At 38.5% G+C, this 19991-nt stretch overlaps 1 protein-coding gene across 9 annotated transcripts in view; it reads right to left on the bottom strand.

Moving 5' to 3' along the window:
* The window catches only part of PDE1C (phosphodiesterase 1C), a 517256-nt gene that overhangs the window by 106389 nt on the left and 390876 nt on the right, over positions 1-19991 (bottom strand). For all 9 annotated transcript variants that reach the window (XM_061165421.1, XM_061165418.1, XM_061165417.1 and 6 more), the window contains 4 exons: positions 18664-18846; positions 17612-17678; positions 11086-11202; positions 7553-7693 (listed from right to left, as the gene is read on the bottom strand). In XM_061165421.1, the coding sequence (XP_061021404.1) occupies positions 7553-7693; positions 11086-11202; positions 17612-17678; positions 18664-18846 (508 nt within the window). The remainder of the gene's footprint in view (positions 1-7552; positions 7694-11085; positions 11203-17611; positions 17679-18663; positions 18847-19991) is intronic.

The following is a 19991-nucleotide window of genomic DNA, read 5'->3' as shown; positions in this document are numbered from 1 at the left end:
TTGCTAATTGTCAGCCAGGAGTGCTAGGCCGAGGCTGCCTCACTGAAGCCGCAGAGTCCATGTGGGGTAAACTTCTTAGATAAACGCAACTGACAACTTCTGCAGAAGGATTAATTTTTGTGTTAACAAGGTTATACTTCTACTCTGTACTGTTGCCCTATGAGACTGCTACCTTTCAGTTAAGGTCACCATAGAAACAGAAAATAGGTTTACATTCACCTGACCTGCATAAAATATTAATAGGCCCCAAGGCCAGAAGATAATGTACAAGACCCTCATAAACAAAGAAGTATGCAGAAAACACCCTGGTTTCGTGAAGAACAAGCTGATGTAATGTTAAACTATCTTCCCTTTAGAAATGTACTAATTTAGGGTATAAAAGCTATGGTAAAAAAATAAAGGATTGCCAGACTCTGCCGCACCCCCCATCTGGTCACTCTCTCTCTCTCTCTCTCTCTCTTTCTTTCTCTCTCTCTCCCTCGCAGACTTGGCCCTATCAAGGCTGGTCTCACATGTCTTCTCTCTCTCTCTCTCACCGACGCTGTTCATCCTGAGGGTATCCCCTGGATCCTGCCGAGGCTGGACCCCAGCAACAAAGGAAAGATATAAGACCTCTACTTTTGGATTGAAAAGTCCTTATAGGATGCATAGATGGTATGGAACTAGAATCCTTACAGCTGATCAGCTCACTGAATGAAGGCGGCCATGAAGAGGTTGCAGTCCAAAGGAGGTTGCATTAAAGATGATCCTGGAGGGACAGGGTTGTGAGGGAAGTGGGGGTGGGGGGGGAGTTCAGGATGGAGGGGACACATGCATACCTATGCAAATTCATATTGATGTATGGCAAAAACCATCACAATATTGTGAAGCAATTATTTGCCAATTAAAATAAATAAATAAATTTAAATTAAAAAAAAAAGATCCTGACATTCCCAGCCTGAGTGGTTAAAAAGATGGTGGGTGGTATTAGAGGGCAGCATTATTAGAAACAGAGAGTGGGAAAAGCTATTTTGTGGGAAATATTCATATTTCAATATAGTTCAGATTTCCTTGCTTCTTCCAAATTCAACACTGTCAATCCCAAAGGTTTATGACAAACCATAAGAAGTCAGAAATTTAATTCCCACAAGAATTTTATTCCAGATTTATCAAACTGTGACAAGGTATGAGTAATAGACCTTTCCAGAATTTCCCTGTCTATAAAATATGAGAGTCCCAACTAACTCAGTGACAGGGATGCCTTGCCAACTGGTAAAGGTAGACTTTGAATTATGCTGTGTATGACTCAGGAGAGCAAGCCATGCTTGTATGTGGGCTGGGAGAGGGGAACAAGCAGCAGGCAGTGAAAACCTGGAGGAAAAGACATGGATAATTTGCCATTGCCAGAGGAGACATTATTAGCAAGTTGTAAGTTCAACAGGTAAAGGACAGTTTCTTTCGTAGTCTGTTTCCATCTGCTATTGGTTTTCTATTGTTCCCTTAACTGATTACCACCCATGTCAGGCACACACTCCTACAGGTTCTGTAGGTCAGAAGCCATCATTGTGAGGCTAGATTTTCTGGTGAAGATCTCACAGGGCTGAAACCAAGGTGTTGGCAGGCTGTGTTCCTTTCTGGAAGCTCTGTGGAAAACACATTTCCAGGTCCCTTCAGGGCATTGGCAGAATTCTTTTCCGTGCTTTCCGCTTGGCACCTCCATCTTCAAGTCAGCAACAGCTGACGGAGTCCTGCTCACCTTCCTCTGCCACATTTCTTTTTTTAAAGATTTTTTTTTTTTTTAATGTGGACTATTTTTAAAGTCTTTTTTGAATTTGCTACAATACTGCTTCTGTTTGTTTTTTTTTCAGCCATGAGGCATGTGAAATCTTAGCTCCCTGACCAGGGATCAAACCCACACCCCCTGAACTGGAAAGGGAAATCTTAACCAGTGGTCCATCAGAGAAGTCCCCTGACACACTTCTTGAGTTTTAAGGACTCATGTAATTACACTGGGCCCACCTGGAGACTCCAGGATCACCTCCCTATTTTAAGGTCCTCTGATTAGCACCCTTCTGTATCTGCAGAACCCCTTTTGCTATTTAATATAATGTATTATAAAATGTGCCATCAGAGGGCAGAGGTCATGAGGGCCAAAATTCTACTGACCATACACCCTAATAAAATTACTTAGCACTCTTTAACCAGGATGCTGTTTACCTGCCCTTAGTGGGTCCCTTGTAAATATGATAATGCCATTTATAGTCAAAAGAACAAGATACACATTTCTCTTTTCTTAAAAAAAAAAAAAGCAAAAGAAAAATTAATGGCACCTTGCCTAATAAAAGCAATGAATGGGACAAAGGATAGGACTGGAGTTTGAAATCTTGTGATCTAACTCAAAAGTAGACTGGAGCTTGGAGTCTGATTCATATCTATTCAATCAACAACTCTTCAGTCTAATTCTGTTCAAGGATTTTCTCTTAGATGTGAGCAAAATCATGATGAAAAGATTCAAGCCTCACTAGGCATCTAGGCTAAGCAATAATGAGTAATATAAACAGATTACAATGAGTAACACAGTGGATGCTGAAGCCCAGACATCACTTTATCAATGGGATATTTTCATTCCCTATGTGTCTTACAGTTTATAAAACTGAAATGATTTCAAGCATTTTCTCCCACTTGATTTGTAATGAAAGGTTAGAGTCACAATATGCTCTCCATTCATCAGAATGCTTCCTACTGTTTTTGTAAGCTTGCAATGAAAAAAGTTTGTTTTGAGCTGTGTTTCTAAGAGAGAGTGGGTGGGAAGTAGTTTCTATATTTAAGAATTATTCTGAATATGGCCTGAATCGATAATGAAAATGCAATGGCAAATGAGCTCATTCAAGAATAGTATGCAGTACGTCATGATCATTGGCTGCTATGATATAACATCTATGTTAATCTATGTTAATGATAACTTACATTAGCATAAGTGCTTGGGAGTTTTTCCAGATGGCTAAAAAGACTGCCTATGATTCACCTTTATGTCTCCATAGTACACTGAATGCAGTAGGTGCTAACTACGTATATGTCAAACAGATGATTTCAAAGTATATTTTCATATCCATTTTAATCCTCACCACATGAGCATACTGAGGTATAAGAATGTCAGGCTCTTTTTCACCACCAGCATTGCAGAAGCATGGCTAAATATTAACATTTAAATACATGAATTATTTAAATGTTAGAAGTCAGACTAAGACCAAATCCTGGCTCTGCCACTGTATTAGTTTGCTACAGCTGATATATAAAAGCATCACCAACTAGGTAGCTTAAATAACAGAAATATATTTTCTCAGAATTATGGAGGCTAGTAGTCCAAGATGAAGGTTTTAGGAGGGTTGGTTTGTGGTGACAGCTCTTTTCCACCTTGCAGAGGACCACCTTCCCCATGTCCTCACATATTCTTTCCTCAGGATATCTGCATGTCTGTGTCTTAATCTTTTCTTATAAGGACATCAGTCACACTGGTTTAGAGCCAACCCATATGCCCTTCATCCATCTAAATTAGCTCTTAAGTGCCCTATCTCCAAACAGAGTCACATTCCGAGGCACTGGAGATTAGGGAAAGAGGACGAAATTCAGCTCATGACAGAGACTTGGCGATAGGACAATATTAACTCAGTGTGTTTCCTCCTATTTGCCCACGGGATTTGTACCACTTTCTTGATTTATATAATCTGGATCTTAATCCTTGATCTCTACATATTTTCCTCAAGTTCTGACTTAATTATGGTGATTTTTTTTTTAATCCTACAGAAGGTTTTCATTTTCATGTACTCAAAACAATCAATATTTCATTATATAATTCATGTTTTGAGGCTTATTTAAGAAAGGATTTCCTTTTTCAAGGCTATAAACATAACTTCATATTTTATTCTAATATAATCAAAATTTTATACTCACATCTTTAATTCATTTCTCTGATGTTTGGTGAATGATTTCAAGTAGGACAAAAACTTTTTTTTTTTTTCCAAATGAACTGTCCCCCAAACATTTCCGGAACCAAGTAATTTTCCCTCCACTAGTGTTCTCCATAGATGTGTCCTCACTGTCTCATCTGCAGGTCTGTCCTTGTCATACTTCAGTCCATGTTCCATCCCCAGCAAACCACGGGGACCGATCATGACAAGGGCACCAACGACTCCCAATGTTGCCAAAGGCAGTGGTCACTTCTCTGTCCTCATCCCACTCAACCTTTCGGCATGTTGCATGCAAGTCACAACTCTCCTTTGGAGCACTTTCTTTCCTTGGCTTCCATAACCTCACGCTGTCTTGGGTTTTGTCCCAATGATACTGGCTACTCTTTTTTAGTTACTATTGTTGGCTCTAATTCTTTGTCCTCATTTTATTGTTTTTGCACACACCATTTTTGAAATATATATTATAGTTGTAAATGATCTGGAGGAACAAGGGCCGTACAAATTCTCCAAGGCTGAGTTTCTCAAAAAAATCTCAAGCTACTTTGAATGTTAATTGAGTGGTTAATCAAACGATATCCTATAAAGGAAACTATCCAGACTAAAATGGTGAAGTAATGAGCTCCATTTTAAACTTTAGACCACTCTGGGACTCACTTCACAGTGCCTCTGTTTCTCTATTCACACCCTTTCTTTAGACCATGTCATCTGGTTTCATGTCCTTAAATAATATTGATATGCCCCTGAGAGCCTAATCTCCTTGTCCATCCCTGACTCCTCCCCAGAACTCTAGACCCCTTTGGTTTCCTTCCTGCTTAACATCGCCACAATGATATCTCATAAAGATCTTAAACTCAACATGTCTGAATCAAAACTCTCGACTCCCCTTCCCTGAAAACTTCTCTCATCAACCTTGTTTATCCAACCAAGACTCTAATCTGTCCTCTTGATTCCCTTCCTTAGTGTCTGAAATCCTATTATACCATCCAATTCTTTCAACTCTACCTCACCAATAGGACATCTGGTCTCTATACTCCAGGAAGGCCCTTCCTAGTCCAAACTACCATCCTCTCTCCAGGAGACTTCTGCACTACTCTTCCAACATGATGCCCCAAGACCCATTCTTCACAGTAATTCTTGTCTAGCCTTTACCAGATCATCGTACTCCCTTGGCAAAATGCTTTAGCTGGCTCACACTGCACTTAGAATAACACTGAGACCCATTAGCCAAGCCTACAAAGCCAACTTGGTCTGTACTTTACATTCTCGTGATTTTTTATTTTATAACTGGAAGTGTGTACAATTGACTCCCTCCAGTCATGAGGAAGTTGTACTAATCCTGCACTAATTCCACTGGCATACCTTCCTTCAGCTCTTAGCATGACTCAAGCCTAAAATCACAACTGTCTCAGATTAAATATTACTTCTGGAAAGATGCCTCTCCTATCTAATAAAACTTAATTTACCCCGTGTGAGTTCCTTGCTTTAATCCTCTGCAGAATACTAGCGATATTGTTTACTTTTTCACTGGTCTTTTACCTGTAATTTCTTACTAGAATGCAAGTTCTCTAAGAGCTACAAGGCACCCTCATCCTCTTATAAAGTACATGGCATATAATAATTGCTCAATCAATATTTGGGTTCAGTTTTTAAAACTTCAATCAATTCCATGGATATATTTGTCTACTTTTGCACACTGTTTTTATACATTGCTTTACTATAGCTTTAGCAGATATTTTAACATCTGGTAGAGTAAGAACTAACCCATCACACACACTGTCTTTTTCAAAACTGTTTTTTCTACGGTTCTTAAATATCTATTTTACATAAATTTTAGACTCAGCTTATTATGTGACATGCTAAATCCTTTTGGAATTTTTACTGGTATTGCTCTGAATTTATAAAGATGGGTTTGAGAAAAATTAACATCTATTTCATACTGAGGCTTTCAATTAAAAACATGGTATAGTTCTCCACTTATTTTAAACATTATTTTCATGCCCTTTAATTTTATTTTCCTTTTCATTAATTTTGAAGTTCTTCATGGGTAATTTGTAGGTTTTTTAAAAAACTGTTGGGAATGTATGTTGGGAAACAGTGTATAAGACAGTTATTTTATCCATATCTTACTGAGGCCTTTTATTTGATCAAATAATTTATAGGGCTTTGGGGGGGTTTTTTGGACAGATGGTCAAATTATTTTCATAGGAAGCTTCTTCAACTTTTGTAGATACCGTATTGCACTGGTTGAGAATCTCCAGAAAAGTGCTCACTAGCAATATTAATGTTGGATTCCTGTTTTGCTCCATGCTTTCATGGAACCACCATAAACTGATATCTGCTCTAAATTTTGGGCAAAAACTCTTTATCATATTATACAGGTTCCTATGTAGAGTTTCTAAAATTTAAAAAACACCTTTTTAAACACTGTTTTTAAGAAATTGAATTTATAATAAGGAAAACATGAAAACTGCTGAGAGGTTAAGGGCAATCTTACAGAGTTTAAATAAGAACAATTCCTGACTGTTCAGTTTTTTTTATGAGGCAGAGAGAGCATTCATACTTTTGATAACTTTATTCCTAACCGTCACAGTACTTCCACAAGACAGAATATTTTTCACAATTTTAGAAGTGAGGAAATCTTGACTCAGAGATTCAAGCAATTTATCATAGGTCACAAATCTAATAAGCAATTATGCAAGGATTTATACCCAACTATATCTAGCTCCAGAGCCCACAGTCCTCCCACTGTATTCCATATTTAATATGAGATATTAGACCAAGACTCTCAACATGCCCTAGCAGAAAAGATAATAAATGTGTACTGGGTTTATGGGTTAATTAATAACCACACCCCCTAAATGTCTATCTCAATGTCAATTGTGAAGAAGATTTCAAAGTAAAAAGTCAAAGATTTACTACAGAGACCTAACTGTCACTAACAGCAGTATTTTTTAAATGAATAATTTATATCAAGGCAAAAAGGGCAAAAAGTATATGACCAAATTGAGTAGGTTTGTTAAAACAATTAGTTATAGATCAGAGATTCAAAAGTATCTAAAGAGCTAAAATGTTGGATCAAAGCAAGAAATTTCCAAATGGTTAGAGGTAAGGTTTGACCTTTAGGTTCAAAAAAATCAAATGCACATAATAAATAAGATGAGAATAACCACAGCCCTTGTGAAAAAGATCTATTGGTTTAAACCAAAAGCAAATTGTGTACAATATGATTCCCAAGTATATTCAATTCAATTTCAATATGCATGGATATCAATGTGATTGAACACAGCAAGAGATTAATAGTACCACTCTCTATATCTGGAAATGCATATTTAGTTATAGAAATTATATTTAATTTGGTCAAAGCCTAGTAAGGATACAAGTTACTACCAGATTTTTTTTTTCATCAAGTCCAGGATGAAGAAAAAGTCACATGCAATAAGGAATTTCAACACTCTCCATGATTGGGTTAGATAATTATTCGGGAATAGGAAGTCCGTAAAACAATACATTTCTTGTGGGCTCAACCTCATCAGAACAGAAACAGCCTCCAATTTAAAAACAATCACCATCACATCTTTGTGTAATCTGTGTTCCGATGTACTTACTGCTACTCCTGTCTTATAGAGAAGGTAATGCACGGTCTGTGTGACGTCAGCAGCGTGCATCAAATTGTGGTAAGGATTTTTGTGCTTGCTGTACCCCACTTCCAGGGCCTCCACAAATGAGACAAGTGCAGAAATAGGGATCTGAAAGAGAGTGGCAAGGTTAATTGGCTAGTGATTTAGTAGCTTTGAGAGACCAAAAAAGTCTAAGGTATTCTAGCTACCTCTTTCTGAAAGCATTAAGAGAGCACACAAGGACACAAGAACTTTTCAAAGTTAATAAAAATCACTGAACAAAGTATTGGATAATTTGAAAATTGAACAGGAAGTCCCTGGTCTCCCTGCAAATTGTTCTTTGTTCTCCAGTTCAGAGGCCCAGGGTAATGACAGGATCATCTCAAGGACATGGAGGGCAAAAAGGCAGGTGTTCACTTAAATCTCAGGCAAAGGTTCAAGTCTTTGTTTGTTAAGAAATAAATGAACAAATACTATGCAGCATCTCATTTACTTGTGGGAAAACATAAAGTACACAAACATTTAAGTTATAAAATGATTGCAAAACAAACTCAAGCCTTCTGAAAACTGCACCCTTTAGAAGGAATGATGGGTACACTAGACAGTTGAGAAAAAAAAAACAAACTACAAATGAGAGTCTGTTCTATAATAGAAACGAGTTGTGTTCTTGTGTTTATTACTTGGCAACTTATTATTATGCTCAGTCGGTCAGTTGCATCTGACTATTTGCAACCCCATGGACTGTAGTTCATCAGGCTCCTCTGTCCATGGAATTCTCCAAGCAAGAATACTGGAGTGGATTACCATTTCCTCCTCCAGGGGATCTTTCCAACCCAGGGATTGAACCCATGTCTCTAGCATCTCCTGCACTGGCAGGCAGATTCTTTACCAGTTGTGCCACCTGGGAAGCCCAACTTATTGGTGCCTTGCAATCTGGAAAAATATTTCCAGTTATCCTAGCTGCTTTCTGTCTCAAATATGGGTAATATACATATCTTCTTTTTCTATTTGGCAGAAAGTGAACAACTGCAAAATGCCTGTACAAACTAAGGGGCCTTGGAAAACATTCATTGCATTTGTTTTCTGGATCAATTCCTTGGTTTAGTGTAGATTATCAATTATAAGACTGGGGGAAAAGGAGAAAGTATGTGTTCCAGGAGACTAGAAATTACATTCATAAGAAAAAATAAGTGCTTCATGAGAATCCATACTATGTTCTTCCTTGGGAACATTGCTCCCTATTTACTATCTGTGGATTTAAAAAATTTAAATATAGCCTTTCAGATGTGAGAGATTAATTCATTATCATTTTAAAAGTGAAGATCCAATGAACTTAGATTCTTTGAGCTGTTCATTGGAGAGCTATGAGCCACTGAAATGCTACATTAAGGTGTGCATGTGTACTGCAGCTTCTTTTGAGGTCTCAAGCATCCACTGGATCTTCAAACAGGCTTCTTTTGAATTTATTTTAACAAATAACAGAAATAAACAAAATGCCCCAAAATAGATAAGACAAAATTTTTGAAAAATAATATCTTTGTCAAGTCTCCAAGACTCTGAAATTACTATTCTATTCATTCTATCTATAGATAGATAGATTCTATCTATCAATACTAATCTATTCATTCAGATTTGTTTTTATTCTTTTCCAATCTATAATCTTTCATTTTTAAAAACATAAGCCTTAAAGGCCTGCAATTATGCATCAGTTTGATGATGGGCGTGTCCAATGAGACCAGTTCATGTCCCATTCTCCATTGGCTCAGTCAGTGAAAGATCTGCCTCTTGATCATATTAAATGAACCATAGTAATAGATCAAGAGAAATATGACTCTCCCCCACCATCCTCTTCCTCAAGCTATCTGAATACTGTTTGTTTGTTTTTCATCTTCCAGCATGTACGTCTGACAAAATAAAACCCAAGACATTAAATTGACAGGATAAAACCTCATTCCAGGACAGGGCCCAATAAAATGGGATTGGTCCTGACTCCTAACCCATCATTGCCCTCCTCCTCTTTGATCATGACCAATAGCTCCTAAATAAGAAGAGAATGAAATGAGTTTTGGGTGAAGAGAGAGGAAACTTGAAAAAGTGGCTATTTACTCTTTCTCCTTAATATAAGGGACTTTAAAAGCAAATCTGGAATTACTGGTGGGCATGAGTGTAGCATGAGAGCTCTATACTCCCCTCTAGCAGGGTGTCAATCCAGTCCTTGCCAAGCTGCCTAGTGTCCATCTGGGGATTGTGACATGGCCAGTCCTCCTGCTCACCACCTCTGCTGGGGCCCTGGAATTCTTCTGAAATCCTGAAACCTGTCCATGATGTAACTAAGTCTTGCTTCAAAATGTTCCTTACACAGAGGTAAGTGTGAATGACGCCAGTTCTTGGGAACTGGAGTTAGGTGGGGACCATATAACTTTGGGTAGACCTGATTTTAACCAGGTATTTTGTAATACACCACTGGAGATTTTCTGGTAAGAAAGCATAAGATTCATAGTTATTGCTCTTATTGAAATCATGGGACTGGCATAGTGAGTTCTATCCCTTCTTGGAAAGCAATGTCTTTTCCCAGATGGGATAGTCACAGAAAGGTAAAGGTCATTACTCAAGGTCACATAGCTACTGGGTCAGAACTGACATCAGGATCCAGGTGATCTCCTGAATCTCATTCTAGTGTTTGGTCTACCAGACACGGTATTAGCCTTTGAGTGTCAAACAGGCTTCTGATGCAAAAGAAATTAAAGACCATTGTCATAAAGTGCTTATGACTATTAAGAAATACACTCCTAAATGTGCAGTCCTTAGGAAAGTGATAAAGAATCATGCTTCCCAGACAAATTGATATAGAAAAAGACCTGCATTTTCTGGATACTCATTCACTGATGACAGAAATGTGAGGGGCATGATACGGCAGATGCCAGCAGATAATGCTCAGGTTCCCTAGAGAATGGGACCCCGCCTCCAGAGTCTACGGAACTAGAAGGCTGAGGAGGTGGAATACTGGAATTGGCTCATGCTCGTAAAGTTGAAGAATTAATTTAAAACATAAATAGTTGGGAAATATCAATGATCTATCATAGATGATAAGTGAGAGTATTTGTGTGAATTTGAGCCAAGTGGCCGAAAGAGAAGTTCATGGAGACAATAAATGCGCATTCTTTTCTCCATTCCTGTCTCCTTGCCAGTGGTGGTCATTAGTACACGGAGTCTGGCTGAAAGGAGAGCTGCAGGCAGAGCAGGCAGGTAGGTCTGGTTCAGGCTTCCAGCTGTACTTCTAGGAAGACTGGGATCTAAATAGGCAGCTCCAGCCTCTCCCTTGATAGGCTCACCAGGCAAGGGAGTAATGAAAGTTCCCCTCAGTGTGGAGTTTGTGGCAGTGGCTTTCTGGACAAGTAACCCCAGAGCAGCTTTCAGTCTACATTAGAAGGATTCTCTTGGTCTTAGCCCCAAAGTCCTGCAAGGCTGGACAAACATGCGCAGTTGTTTGTTTGTTGTTTGTTTTTTAATTAGACACTGACCTTGAAACGACTGATCAAATCATAGCGAGTGAGCAACTCATAGAAAATGAATTTCAGTGCATGGTCCCCACTGGCTTCATTGAGGGAAAAGACATCAAAGGACCACTTGTCCACATCCTACAGGTCAGGGCAGAAAGAAAAGAATTCATTAGTTGGTAGCCACTTACATTTATCTTCCTACTTTGGGGTTAGCCTGTAGCCCTAACTTGGTAATTCATAGTCTAAGACTCTAATGCTGTTTCCCCTCTCAAACTTTTTCCAATATGGCAATCCTACATAGCATTTGCTGATAAAATATGAAATAGCCTTATTAGTAATAACAAGAGCTATAATTTACTGGGTACATACCTAGGCATTATGATCAATGATAAATATATAATTCATCCTGAAAACAAGTCTAGTGGTAGGTATTATCAGTTATATCTCACAAATGAGAAAACTGAGAAGTCAGCTAATTTCCCTAAGATTCATAAAAGGCAAGTGTTAGGAACACATGTGGGGCAAAAACATAAACACATGTTCAAATGAAGTTTAAACTCAAGCTCTTTCCATTAACCTTCCACTACTTCTGCTGAATTCCAAAGTTTTAATTGACTTCACAATAACCTAGGGTGTTCCCTACCCCTAACCAGGCCTGTAATACCATCTACTGACTTCCTCTTAGTCCATTGTGGAGAATGTTAACCCACTTAAAAGTGTTCAGAAACATGCATGATACAGAACACAAAACAATGCGTCACTTTAAGAATCTAATCTGCTAAGCTGAAACCAAGGAGAAAGTCTTCACTCCACAGGATGGAAAAATGTTATCACTTCTGGAGTCACTGATCTGAGGACCGAGTCCTCAAATCTGTAAGTCATTTTACTGGAAAATATAAAGCTAAGAGTTAAGCTGAACACACTCCTCACACACTACTCTTAAAGTTCAGAGTTTTATTTGTCCATAAATAGTGACTTCAAAATATATGTAAACACTGTCAAATACGTCTTTGACTTATAAATAGCTACTTATAAACAAAGTAGCTATGGGTGTTATAAACAAAGGCATGTTTAAGAAATAATTAAAGCAATAGTCATTTGGTTTCTCAGCATATCAAGAGTTTCATTTCAGTGGTTAAGGAAAGTGTATTGCCATGAGCATGACAATAAGGACGCATGTGAGATCGCACTGAACCTAAGCTAGGTGTCAGATGGTCTCCTGGAAGAGACCTTGGCTTAGGAACTGCTGGACCCAGTGACTCCCACAACAGGCTTCACTGCATTCCAACATCACCTATCCATCCCAATCCTGTTCCTCTCCAAAGATCCCAATCATGAAGATCACCCTGAGATCACGAAGGGTCTCTCTCATGGATACCAGGGCACAGGGAAAACAAACTGTATACAGGGAAAACCAAACATTTCCAAAAAGGTTTCAAATAGGTTGTGTCAATTCACATTTAGTAGTAAACCTCACCTTAGCCTTCAATAATTTCTCCTCCATTATAATAAATAAAGAAATAGCCACAAGTGCTAAACATTTTCTGTGCCAGGTACAGTAGGAACTATTGATACACATTTGCAAACCCTTATAACCCTAAAAATGGGTATCACTTTCTCCAGTTTCATAGATGGCCACCCCGTCTCTCATAGAGAGATGAAATGAAGTGTCTAATGCCAGTACCAGGCAATAACGCCACTGATGCCCCAGTGATAGCACCACTGACAGATGACATTGTAAGCTCAATGAATATGTGCTGTGACCCAAGCCTTAGGCCCTAACTACCCCAAGAGTGCCTAGGCCACAGACAGTGGAGCCATTTCAGATTAATCCAAGAACCCAAGGTTCACCTTGAAAGTGAAAGTTGCTCAGCTGTGTCCGGCTCTTTGTGACCCCATGGACTATACAGTCCATGGACTTCTCCAGGCCAGTATACTGGAGTGGGTAGCCTTTCCCTTCTCCAGGGGATCTTCCCAACCAGGAATCAAGCCCAGGTCTCCTGCAATGCAGGCGGATTCTTTACCAGTTGAGCCACAGGGGAAGTCCAAGAATACTGGAGTGGGTAGCCTATCCCTTCTCCAGCAAATCTTCACAACCCAGCGATTGAACCGGGGTCTCCTGCAATGCAGGCAGATTCTTTACCAACTGAACTATCAAAGAAGCCCTAAGGTTCACCTTGGCTACCAAAATTGGTACTGTCATGACAGCCATTGTCTAGCTATTAGTCCTAAAGAAAAGTCCACTGACAACTCAGTAGGTAGGAAAACATTTGGTCACATCTGATAATTTTCAATGCTCTTCACGTAAATGAATAAAAGAAGAAAAAAGCTATCACTGGAAATGAAGAGATAATCATAGTAAAAAGTCAAGATTTATTCTGGATATTAGGTCTTAGAGAAACAGAAGGATGTGTAAATTCAGACCGTGAGATGGATAGTCTCTTTAGCCCCTCATTTTTGGGACATTTTAGCTGCGATTCTCAAATTTCAGTGCTCTTTAGAACCACCTGGGGTGCTCAGAAAAAAAATGATGATTCTTTGGTGGAGGGTTCTGAAGAATCCTGGCTTGTGGCCTGGAATCTGCATTTTAACAAGCACCTAATTTAACTGCCTTAAACCAGTCTTCTCTTCTTAGCAAATGTGGCCCAAGCACCAGTCCTGTGAATTTCCTATGAGCCTAGTGTGAAGGAAGCCTGAACCTTCTCATTTCCTCCCACTTTAAACCTGGAGTCTGTCCAGGGTGTCTCTTGCTGAGTCACATAGCATATGCCCTTCTAAAGAACAGCACAGTTCTCCATTCCTGATGACCCCACCTTAGAAGATTAGAGATAAAACAACCCAAATTAGAAGCTAGTATTCATTGCATGGAAACAAATAAAAAGAACAAAAGTGCAACATATTTCAAATTTAGAGATTGGTGGTGACTAATTATTCTCTTCCTTAAATGTTATTTTATGCTCTGTTCTTACATTAATCACAAAGGTTAACATGACAGTAGCAGGATGATTATTTTATTAATTGTATTCTCTCAGGCTTTTGGGAAATTTTCTGTAGTAGAAGAAAACAATAGTGATTCCATATAAATTGCTGGCAGCGGAGTGAAAATAACCTTTTTCTAATAAGGTTTCTATGCAAAAAAAAAGAATCTATGTCATCTCTCCAGTTCAACTCCAACCCACTGAAAATAAAACCAGAGTCTAGCGACACCGAAAAACATTACATTGTAAAAAGGGCTTGAACTTCCACAGTAAACAGAGCATACAAGGAAGAGAAACAATAGCTTTAGCCTTCTGCACTGCATTAGCAATGGTGTGGAGAAAGGCAGCAGTTCAGAGTTAGCATTTATTCTGAATCATCAAGGTAACTTTCCCCTCCAAAAGACAACATGTGTGCTTCTGAGAATTACTTTTCCCTCCAGATGTTCAAGCTAGTTTTAGAAAAGGCAGAGGAACCAGAGATCAAATGGCCAACATCCACTGGATCATCGAAAAAGCAAGAGAGTTCCAGAAAAACATCTATTTCTGCTTTATTGAGTATGCCAAAGCCTTTGACTGTGTGGATCACAGTAAACTGTGGAAAATTCTGAAAGAGATGGGAATACCAGACCACCTGACCTGCCTCTTGAGAAACCTGTATGCAGGTCAGGAAGCAACTGTTAGAACTGGACATGGAACAACAGACTGGTTCCAAATAGGAAAAGGAGTACATCAAGGCTGTATATTGTCACCCTGCTTATTTAACTTATACGCAGAGTACATCACAAGAAACGCTGGGCTGGAAGAAGCACAAGTTGGAATCAAGATTTCTGGGAGAAATATCAATAACCTCAGATATGCAGATGACACCACCCTTATGGCAGAAAGTGAAGAGGAAATAAAAAGCCTCTTGATGAAAGTGAAAGATGAGAGCAAAAAAGTTGGCTTAAAGCTCAACATTCAGAAAACAAAGATCATGACATCTGGTCCCATCACCTCATGGGAAATAGATGGGGAAACAGTGGAAACAGTGTCAGACTTTATTTTTCTGGGCTCCAAAATCACTGCAGATGGTGACTGCAGCCATGAAATTAAAAGACGCTTACTCCTTGGAAGGAAAGTTATGACCAACCTAGATAGCATATTAAAAAGCAGACATTACTTTGCCAACAAAGGTCCGTCTGGTCAAGGCTATGGTTTTTCCAGTGGTCATATATGGATGTGAGAGTCGGACTGTGAAGAAAGCTGAGTGCTGAAGAATTGATGCTTTTGAAATGTGGTGTTGGGGAAGACTCTTGAGAGTCCCTTGGACTGCAAGGAGATCCAACCAGTCCATCCTAAAGGAGATCAGTCCTGGGTGTTCATTGGAAGGACTGATGCTAAAGCTGAAACTCCAATACTTTGGCCACCTCATGCGAAGGGCTGACTCATTGGAAAAGACCCGGATGCTGGGAAAGATTGAGGGCTGGAGGAGAAGGGGACGACAGAGGATGAGATGGCTGGATGGCATCACTGACTCGATGGACATGAGTTTGAGTAAACTCTGGGAGTTGGTGATGGACAGGGAGGCCTGGCGTGCTGCTATTTATGTGGTCGCAAAGAGTTGGACACGACTGAGCAACTGAACTGAACTGAAGCATAAAATAACAATTCACGCACATCACAGGTTGTTTCACATTTCTTCATTCTGTATAGAAAAGAAGCTCCATTTTGTAAGAAATATTTTCATAAATTTCTTAGTAGTGGTAAAACCACCTGTATATATTGTCACAATAAAGGAAGAAATTAAAGATAAAGATGCTTTTAACATTCCTAAGACTTTCACTGAAGGTTTCAGATTCAATTACGAAAATCAATGCAACTTCACAGTGGGTGATATGAAACATCAGATCTTATAAAGTGGTTTCACAGATTAAATCAATGTTGCTGTGAATTACACAATGATTTATTGAGCATTAGAGTTGAGGGTGTAGAGGAGGGAGAGAAAACATGTATCTTCTTGCTGTATCTTTCCTGAGCACCCTTCCTGTCCTAGATGACTTGACAAGAGATAGAAAATGGCGAACTGAGAATCTGAATACAGAATCTCCTGAAGTCAGTTAGTGAATGTCCCCGAGACAAGAGAAAGGGACTATGAAATATAAAATCAAACTGGCCCTAAAGGGCTCTTTCTTGACATTAAATTGATCTGATTCTGTGAATAGGGAATTTAAATTATCTTCTGAAAATTCCATCAGGGATACACTTTTCAGGTTTCAGAGAAAGACTAAAGTAGCTTTGTAGTTGTTGTTCAGTCATTAAGTCATGTCTGACTCTCTGCAGTCCCATGGACTATAGTCCGTCAGGCTCCTCTGTTCATGAAATTCCCCAGGCAAGAATACTGGAGTGAGTTGCCATTTCCTTCTCCAGGGGATCTTCCTGGACCAGGGATCAAACCCATGTCTCTTGCATTGGCAGGCGAATTCTTTACCACTGAGTCACCAAGGAAGCCCATTTAATAACAGTCAGAATGCTGGAACCACTTTGACTAAGCTGACATGACTCAATGTGTAGGCACCAGGCAATGTCAACCAGTTCTGTGATCCTGGGCCTTAGCACAGCCCCTAAATTTAAAAGACCAGCGAGTCTGAATCTATACACACATACAAAAATACATCTAAAAGAGCTCCCCTTGTGGCTCAGCTGGTAAAACATCTGCCTGCAATGCGGGAGACAAGGGTTAGACAAGGGTTCCCTACCTGGGTTGGGAAGATCCTCTGGAGAAGGGAAAGGCTACCCACTCCAGTATTCTAGCCTGGAGAATTCCACAGACTATATAGTCCATGGTGTCGCAAAGAGTCAGACACAACTGAGTGACGTACACTTTCACTTTCAAGGGCTCTTAGAGATATTCTATACAATTCCAAGAGCTTGTCTGATTGGGAGTCATTCTGTAGGATTTAAACTCTTTAAACTCAAGCATCTGTGTGACTTTCCATGGAACTTTCAGGTTTTGTGAGAGTTTTGGGAAAACAGTAGGATACATGAAGAGGATGAGGGCTGTGGAGAACATACTTTCATGCATAAAATGTTACCAAGAGCTTACTATCTGCCTATAACTCTGGTATCAAACCTTAGTTCTGTCTCTGTCTTTTTTTTTCATCTCACTGAGTCTTAGTCTCTTCATCTACAAAATGTACATAGAGTAGGTAAGAAGATAAAGGTAGAATTATGGTCACCAAAGTTCCTCTTAATGTTGGACGTTTATAACCAGAACAAATTTGATCTCCTATGGCCAAAGTCAGACTGAGTCTCATAATGCTAGATCACTGTACTGATTACCAAACTACTCGAAGAGAGCAGAAAGAAATGAAACTATACAGAATTCCATATACTTTTTTTTAAATGGCAGTACAAAGGCTTAAAAATTAGCAATATTGTTACTGAACAGATAAGAAAAAGATAATGAAAGAAAAAGTCAGGAATGACTGGGAAACTATAAATGAACTGTAAATGAAAACTTATTTTCTAACAACAAATTTAACTTTTTATAGGGCAGCATATACATTGTAGGATCTTTTTATTGGTATTACCTTTAATGCTTCAATAACAGCTGGTGGATAGCTCAGTCCAACCATGTTTGATGTCCGTCTATACATTCTGGCAAAGTCAGAAGGAAAAAAAATGCAATATTATATCTTACAAAGAAAAATTATCAGGCCACAGAGTTATACCAGTATTGACAATTAATAAGAAGTCATATCATCTGATAAACTCAAGGAATCTAAAATTCATTTTACAGCCTTTCTCATAGTCATTCAAGGGGCTTAAATGTTCAATCAAATGAAACTAAAGCAATCCCAAACATGTAAACCATTGGAAACAAACAAACAAAAAATAAGTCTATGTGACCCAAATGAAGTTATTAAAATGGGTCTCCTCTTCTTCTGGAAGTGAATTATAGTGTAGCACAGACAGTATGTAATGTATTACTTTATCCTGAAAAAAGAACTCCTATGGGGGACCCATTTAGAAGAGATTTTTCTTTAGAACTAAAAGATTAAAGAGAACTCAAAAAGTTCTCAAAAGAACTCAAAAACTAAAGAGAAAAATGTCCCAGGTAAATTTTGAGCCAACCACAGCATTTCTAAAACATGTAATGGCGTAGTAAGGATTGTAGGATGAATAAATCAATTTCTGGAATCCATTTCTGGGGATAGGGGCGATTTAATTTCAAAGAGCAAAGTGACTTACAAAATTGGAAAGTGTCATGGGGAACTCAAACCTCTTGACTGAACTTCTCCCTGGATCAATACCCTCACAAAGTATCTTTGACCTGTTTCAAATGTAGACATCATCCACGTATGTCAAATAATGATGATAAGATATGTCTTTTTTTAAAAATCAGAGGCTGAACTCAAACTAAATCTTAATGTGAACAAAAAGAACTCCAAGCAAAGGCAAAAAGCTTGTGCTAATGATGCTGCAGAGATATGTTTTTCCATCTCTTCTTATTCAAGACTGTTTCCACCCAGAATTTTTAGTATTTATAAAGATACCAAACCTACATCAAAGCAAAGTCTTCAGTGATTAGAAACCAGTGTCCCTTTCGCTGTTTTGGTTACTGAATGACAGACATCTTTACCTCTCCACAAATATCCCAGCCTGCACTGCGTGGACGATGCTCTTGAACCGCGGCTTCTCCTCACTTCTTCTGAGCATCATCCCCATCTGCCGTGTGAAGGTGGAAGCCAGCCAGTCTCGGACCTCAGAAGGCACTGCATCTGACTGAATGTCACTGAGCTCATCCTCCGTATCCAGGAGTCGCCTGGGCCCAAGAAACAGCACCGCAACACAGATTAAATCTGAAGTTAGAGCTCCCTGTTCAAAGCAGCTGTTCCTTCTCGCCAACCCACCTGAATACACAGGTACAAAAAAACCATAATAAATGGGCCACAAAAAATCCAGTACTTTTTTGGGCAAGGCTTGTGAAAGCCCACCATTTGTGTTTCAGGGTGGTTTTCTCTACCAGACTGCATAAAGGAACCAAGGAGTCAGAGAAGGTCAAATAATCTTCATCTCAGGCTCTGTGAGCCTGATCCACTGCAACCAGTATCTTTATTGCTTGATGATTTGTGGAATTTGAATGGAATCTAAACCTCTCATTTAAAGTGCATTCACAAGATTTATTTCATAGATGGCCAAGTGACATTATTTTGTTTGAAAATAATGGCACTTAAAAACTATAGACAACACTGTGGCTGATTTATGTTGATGCATGGCAAAAACCTTCACAATATTGTAATTATCCTCCAATTAAAACAAATAAATTAAATTTTAAAAAGTGATAAACAACAATACTGTATTACAAACTTCAAAGCTGTGAAGATCTTAAATCTTAATTGTTTTCACCACAAAAAAAATAATAAATTATGTGATGTGATACAGATGTTAGTTAACCCTATAGTGGTAATCTTATGGTAGTAAATAAATAGAACAACATATCGTACACCTTAACTTTTACAATGTTACATGTCAATTACATCTCAATAAAACTAAATTTTAAAAAAGAAAAAAAAGACTTTGCAAAGTATTACCCAAATCACATCAACTCAGTCTTCTGAAGTAATAAACCCAAGTGGCAAATACTGATACCCTCTCTAGCTTAAAAGGATATTACAAAAACTTAAATGTCTAAATTTAAGCAAAATTTCCTAAATAATTCAGCTCTTTATTTAAGAACAGTGATTTGTCATGTGTGCTTAGCAGACTTTTCAGACCTAATCATGGATTAGGCTAGAATAGAACATAAATAGCAATAAATTACAATACTGTAAAACTTTGAAAGTTGTATTTTATACTTATATTAAGGGCTACTAAAAATAAGCAGTAAAAACAGGTGTCAATGAGTTTTTTGTTTTTTTATTTTTTAGATCCTAAAATTGGAAGGTAAGGGAGAAATATACAACATTT

The sequence above is a fragment of the Dama dama genome, chromosome 18, assembly GCF_033118175.1.
Source record: "Dama dama isolate Ldn47 chromosome 18, ASM3311817v1, whole genome shotgun sequence".
Lineage (NCBI taxonomy): Eukaryota > Metazoa > Chordata > Mammalia > Artiodactyla > Cervidae > Dama > Dama dama.
The sequence above is the reverse complement of the archived record's forward strand: the minus strand, read 5'-3'. Positions and strand labels throughout refer to the sequence as shown.